We start from the raw sequence: 5,902 nt of genomic DNA, 5'->3' as shown, positions 1-5,902 counted from the left end.
TTTAGTCCACCATTATGATTATAGCTGTCTGAGGAAAAGGACTGTTTTTGCATATGCCACCTCATTTCATTATGACCACAGCCTCATGGGGTAACAGTGCTCCCGTTTGAAAACATCCGAGGAGGTGAGGTAAGCGCCTGCAGTTGCAGCTGGTAGGAGGCAGACCAAGCACAGGACCTGGTTGTTCCAAGGCTTTGATTTTGCCTCTTTCTCCCTCTGGGTCCAACCTCTGTTGGTCTTTGGAATGGCCACAAGCATCACAGGGCAACAGCACCGAGTCCTTTGAATAGTATTGGCTGTCTCTGTACTAAAGGAAAACATACACACACACACTTTTTTGTGCAGACTCAATGTTCTTAGACTTCACATTCTCCTTTGTATTGTTTTGTTGTTGTTATTGTTGTTGTTGATGTTAAAAAGAAAAGCCTTGTTCTTCTCATTCATACATAATTCATGCTTCTGGCTGGGAAAAGAGTAACACAGGAGGGCAAAGTATTTGAAAACAAATTGCTCAGTCTTTCCTTTGGTAAGTTTTTCTTAGAAATGGGAGTGAAAGCCCCCAGTGACTGGGGAAATGTTTCCCAGGCCGAGAGCCCACGTGAGTTAGCCCTGCCGATAGGAAGCCTGGCTAGACACCCCCCAGGTCAAGGCCTCCCCGAAGAGTGCCAACCACCTAAAAGGAAATGGCCAAGTGTACTCACAATGTTAACACAAGCCTATAAAATGATGACAAATGTCACAGTGACATTTAAGAATTTAGTAAGGAAACCAGGATGGGAAAGATCTTAAAACAAACCACACAGGAAGCTTGTCACAAGTCTCAAGTTTTTTATTTTCAGAACAAAGGCTGGTTTTATTTTTAAAAAGAAAAAGGGGGGGGGGGGAATGTGTCAATGCTAGTGAGGTGCCACCTCCCTTCTTCCAGACTCTAACTTCCAGCCAGCTCTCTTCCCCAAAAATACATGGTCTCAGAACCAAGCCAAGTTCTATCAGAACAGCCTTGAGACAGGGTCCAGTTCAACCCCTTTTTACAATCCATAACGAGTCAGAGGCTCAGATCAAGGGCGCACCTTACTTTCGTAAACCTTGGAGGCAGGCAGACTGAATTCTGAACGCGGGCTACTTTTCTATGAACTATACTGCAGGCATATGCCTCAGGAGACAGCGCACCTCTTGTTTATGAGACCCTCAGGGAAAACATCTCCTGTTTGACCCCCCCCACTACAGAAGCCCCTAGAAAGCAAGAAAAATGAAACTTGAGGGGTCAGATCTCTTTGTGAGTAGGGCAAGGAAAGAAAGCAAAAGCACTCAAGGAAAAAAAAAAAAACGGAAGGGATTGACCCCTGAGCACAAAGTACTTGCACCAGATGTTTGAAGGACAGTGTCCAGGGGTGAGTGTGGCCGGAAGGCAGGGCTGGCCCGGATGCCATCTGTGTCTCGATGTACCTGGGCAAGTGGTAGCTCATCGGAACCTATCACAGCCTCCCACCAAAAAACTCAACAGCACTCAGATTTTACAGTCAGTCGCTGGGCAGAGGAGACCACCATCCAAACAGGAGAAAGGGGGTAGGGCAGGGTCCAGTGAGCAGCTGGCTATGGCTTGGACACATTGTCCTTTCATAGCCACTGAGATTAGGTAGCAGAGAAACAGAGCAAAGTTGGAGAAAGGGGATGGAGATCCAGGGAGCAGCTATGGGGTCGGTGGCGGGGGGGGGGGGGGGGGGGGCGGCACCCAGGGTCTGGGTGGAGAACTTTGAGCACAGAGAATTCAAAGGGAAAGGATATGGGGAGGAGGAGGCAGAAAAAAAAAGACTAGTTGCAAAATCAAACCCCCTAATATTGGACCTGGTAGGGTGAGGGGCTGAAAGCACAGACAATCCACTGAGAGTAAACATTTTTCCTCTGTTGTTCCCCACTGTGACAGTAGGGGAGGCTCAGAACTCTGATCAAGATACCAACCCCTCTGTGTCTTGTCTATATGGATGTCTTTTGTCAACAAACCCCCAGGAAGTTGAGAGAGAAGGGCCCCAAGTGAAAAACTGGGGCCCAGAAAGCAAAAGTGATGTATCACTCAAAGCTAGTGAGTGACAGTCAAAACTACAACCCATGACTTCTGGTCCTTTGTCCAGGGTTCATTACACCACACGAAGTATAAGGAGGGGGGACAGGAAACAAAAATTCTTACAGTTTTGTCCCCCACCCCATCCTAGTTGGGGTGGAAGAAAGTGAGTATTTCCTGGCCTTGCTGCCAACTGTCCTCCAGCACTCTTACCTCTCCTAAAAATACTTACCCATCCTCAAAGATTCTAAGAGTGATGTCCTACATGGAGACTATAAGCGGGCAACCCCTAGGTGTCCCTTGTCATTCATCTCAAGAATACTAGGGAGGAAGGCAGGGCAGGGGGAGGATTTGCCCAGCCTCTCCATGCAGCCTGCCTTCTCCTTAGAAATTCCCTTAACCAGAGTAGAGGACAAAGGTCATCATCACCCTTTCTGATCTATACCAGGCTTCCTAGAGGAAGGACAGATGGGGAATGGATTCCCTTGAGCAATGGGAACCCCAACATCACATCTATCCAGGAACCCCACCAAAGCTGTCATTCTGAGCCAAGATCTGACCCAGTCAGCAACAAACCTTGGGAGGAGTAAGAGTTCGGGGTGCAGAGGAAGCGAGAGCGGGAGGGCAAGCCAATGGCTGATACTCCACAGACCCTGTAATAAGACTGGCACCAAACCCCAGCTGGATCCAGTGGCCATGTTGAATGTAACTTCTGAGTATTTTGCCTTTGTTTTTTGCAAGCAGCATCAGTGCACGATGCAACAAAAGTTGAAAGCACGGAGGTAGAAATGCTCACTCACCCAAGAAAGGGTGCAGTTTGGTCATTAGTGTATGGACCCTCTCTGCCTCCAAGCTGAGAAGAGAGGAGTGGAATTGAGGAAGATCCTGGGTGAGCTTCTCCCTTGGAGGGGAGCAACTGGGCAGCTCGCAGGAGCCCAGCTCTTTCTGGGAATTCATGGCCACAAATTCAGGTAGAAATGAAGAGGGCGGTCCTGTGTGTGGCGGGAAGGACAGGGCCTCCCCAGATCTCCTACTGATTGCAAGGGGCCACAGTGTGGACACAAGAAAACTATACTACACACACAGACAGACTTTGCACCTACCATCTGGGAAAAAAAAAAATCCAAAGAGACCCACCAGGGGAACAGTGGATTCTGGATCAGTTTCAAGGCGTGGGACAACGAGCACAAGGCCACAGCCTATAAGAAGCTGGCACTTCCAAGCGAGGGGAAAGGCTTAAGGCCCAGCACCCCTGTCTGGGCACCCCGTGTCCTCCGTTTTCCCCCACAATGTACAAGACTTAGGATGGCGGTGGGAAAAGCAAGAAGCAGAAGTACCCGGACCCCTGAGGCTGGATGAGGGTAGGGCAGGAGAAGGGAGAACAGAGCAGTAAGTGGCTCTTCCTCCGTCACCATTAGCTGCTCATCTCCCTCCAAGCTGTTGACCAGAAGGCTGCAGGACACAGCAGCCCTTAGCCCAACCAACGGTTCCGTCTTCCAAATAGAGCCTGATGGAATCCGGGTGAGAGACGGTCAAAGGACAAGGCGCAAAGCAAGCCCCTGTCCCTCAGGCCTCCTCAATTCTGGGACGTCACAGCCAGGGTATTGACATAGCCGTGGGCGCCCCCCTCGTTCTCCGAGATGCAGTGGCCTAGCTGGGAGCCTCCTTGCGCGGGCAGTGGCGGCGGCGGCGGGGCAGAGGGCGGAGCTCCGTAGCCCCCTCTTCCCCGGCTGGGGGACGCCCGACTCCCCGGGTCCCAACAGCCCTCGAGGGCTTCCAGGCCTCGGCAGGCGAGGAAAAAGAGGTTCTTGAGCATGAAGACGGAGAGCGGCTGCTGGTAGCTCACCACCAGGAGGCAGCGCAGCGCCAGCAGCGGCACGTCCACCAGGCAGCCGCCCAGCAGGCGCAGCAGGCGGCCACAGCTGCCCGGCCCCGGAGCCGGGCCCCAGGACGGCGCGGCCGCCGCGGCGTTGAGCTCGTAGAGCCAGAGCACCGGCGAGGCGAGGGTGAGGAAGTAGACGGCGATGAGCAGGTAGCGCAGGTGCGCAGGCAGCAGCACGCGGCCTTCCAGCGTCAGCTCCACCAGCGTGAAGCTGTCGAGCAGGTCCAGGCACGTGCCCAGGAAGCAGCCGGCGGCTCGGTGCTGCTGCGGCTGCAGGAGCAGGGGTCCCGCGGAGCCGGGGGGGGCGCCCGCCTCGCTGATGGCCCGCACCAGGCTGTAGAGCAGAGGCACCGACAGCGCCATGGTGAGTCGGAAGCCGGTGGTGCCCAGGGGCGCGCGCAGCTCGATGAGGTCCAGGATGGACGTGCCCAGGATCAGCACCACCTTGGGCGTGAAGGCGATGGAGTAGATGAGCCAGGCCAGGTAGGCGAAGGCGAACTCGCCCGCCGCCCCGGCAGCCCCCGGGCCGCCCCCCGGGCCGCCTGCGCCCCCGCGGCCGCCGCGCGCCTTGGCCCCGGCTGGCGCCCCGGCGGCGGCGGCGGGCAGGTGCAGGGGCGGCGCCGCGTGGTGGTGGTGCTGGTAGTGGGTGTGCGCGCCGCCCGCCGCGCCGCCCCGACGGCCCCGGCTGTTCTTGGCGAAGAAGATGGCCCAGCCCGCCACCACCACCAGGTCCGTGGCGATCCAGGAGCACCAGTACAGGTCGGTGACGGCGATGAGGTACAGGTCCAGCAGGCCGCCCTGGGCCAGCAGCAGCACCACGGACAGCGCCTGGTAGCCCCAGCGGCACCCGGGGCGGGGGGCGCAGCCTCGGCGCCCACCCCTGCGGCCCGAGCGGCCCGGGCGGCCGCAGCAGCAGCAGCAGCAACACGAGCAGCAGGACGCGCCGCCGCCCGCCCCGGGGCCGCCCCCGCCCCCGCCCCCGCCCCCGGCCGCGCGGCCCCCGGGACCCCCAGGACCCCCGACGGCCCCCGCCGCGGCGCCGCCGCCGAAGTCCGCCGCGGTCATGCTGCAGGAGGAGGTGGGCGTGGAGGCGGAGGAGGAAGCGGCGGCGGAGGAGAAGGCGGCGGGTGCGGGGTCGGCGGCCGGGGCGGCCCCCTGGGCCGGGGGTCCCGGGAGCGCGGCGGCGGCGGGCACGAGCGGCTTGCTGATGCTGATGCTGTCGTCGTCGTCCTCTCTCTCCGCGCCGGTGCTGCTGCCGGGGGAGCCGCCGCCGCCCCCGCCGCGCCTGCCGCCGCCTCCCCCGCGGCTGGTGCTGGTGCTGGTGCTGCTGTCGCCCGAGCCTCTCCGGCCGCGGGAGGCGCCCCCCCGGAGGAAGAGGGGCTGCAGCCGGGCCGCGGCGGGGGGCGGGGGGCACGGGCCGGACGAGGACGAGACCGAGCGCGGGTTGCCGAGCGCCGCGTGCATTGTCCTCGGAGGGGCTCGGGGGGCGGCCCGGCTGCTCCCTCCCCGCCGACCCCGGGCTGGCGAGGCGGCCGAGGGGAGCCGGGGCCAGCGCTGCCTCCGCCCCGGCGGCTGGGGCTCGTACCGGGGTGGGCAGCAGCGAGACCCGGACTGGAGCCGCGGGACTGGGCGAGCCGAGCCCCGTGGCTGGCGGCGGGTAGGCGCGCGGCCGAACCCACCGCGGTGACAGCGGGCGCGGCGGGGGCGGGGGCGGGGGCGGGGAGGAAAGGGAGGCTGGCGGCGGGGAAACCAGGACTGGATTCGGGGGGGAGGAGGAGCAGAGACCAGAGGAGGAGAAAGCCTGGCTCTCCCTGGATCAGCAGGAACAAAAGGGGGAAAGGGCAGCTGAGGCCTGAGCGTAGGGGTGGGAGCCCGAGGGGGGCCTCGAGGAGGCGAGACGGGCTGGGAGGAGCCGAGAGGCGGGAGGTGGGCGGGTTGGCGCCGGGAGGACCTCACCGAGC

The 5,902-nt window shown here is 59.9% G+C and overlaps 1 protein-coding gene across 1 annotated transcript; it reads right to left on the bottom strand.

Annotated features, from left to right (window-relative positions):
• Positions 1 to 1,737: 1,737 nt before the first annotated feature.
• On the bottom strand, positions 1,738 to 5,405 carry TMEM121B (transmembrane protein 121B). The gene has a single exon (XM_055315555.1). It carries the CDS (start codon positions 5,403 to 5,405, stop codon positions 3,636 to 3,638), a length of 1,770 nt encoding a protein of 589 aa, XP_055171530.1. The 3' UTR covers positions 1,738 to 3,635.
• Positions 5,406 to 5,902: the final 497 nt, after the last annotated feature.

The sequence above is a fragment of the Nyctereutes procyonoides genome, unplaced genomic scaffold, assembly GCF_905146905.1.
Source record: "Nyctereutes procyonoides isolate TBG_1078 unplaced genomic scaffold, NYPRO_anot_genome, whole genome shotgun sequence".
Classification (NCBI taxonomy): Eukaryota; Metazoa; Chordata; class Mammalia; order Carnivora; family Canidae; genus Nyctereutes; species Nyctereutes procyonoides.
The sequence above is the reverse complement of the archived record's forward strand: the minus strand, read 5'-3'. Positions and strand labels throughout refer to the sequence as shown.

Coding starts and splice junctions, on each gene's coding strand:
- TMEM121B (XM_055315555.1), bottom strand. CDS start 5,405: ATGCACGCGGCGCTCGGCAACCCGCGCTCGGTCTCGTCCTCGTCCGGC.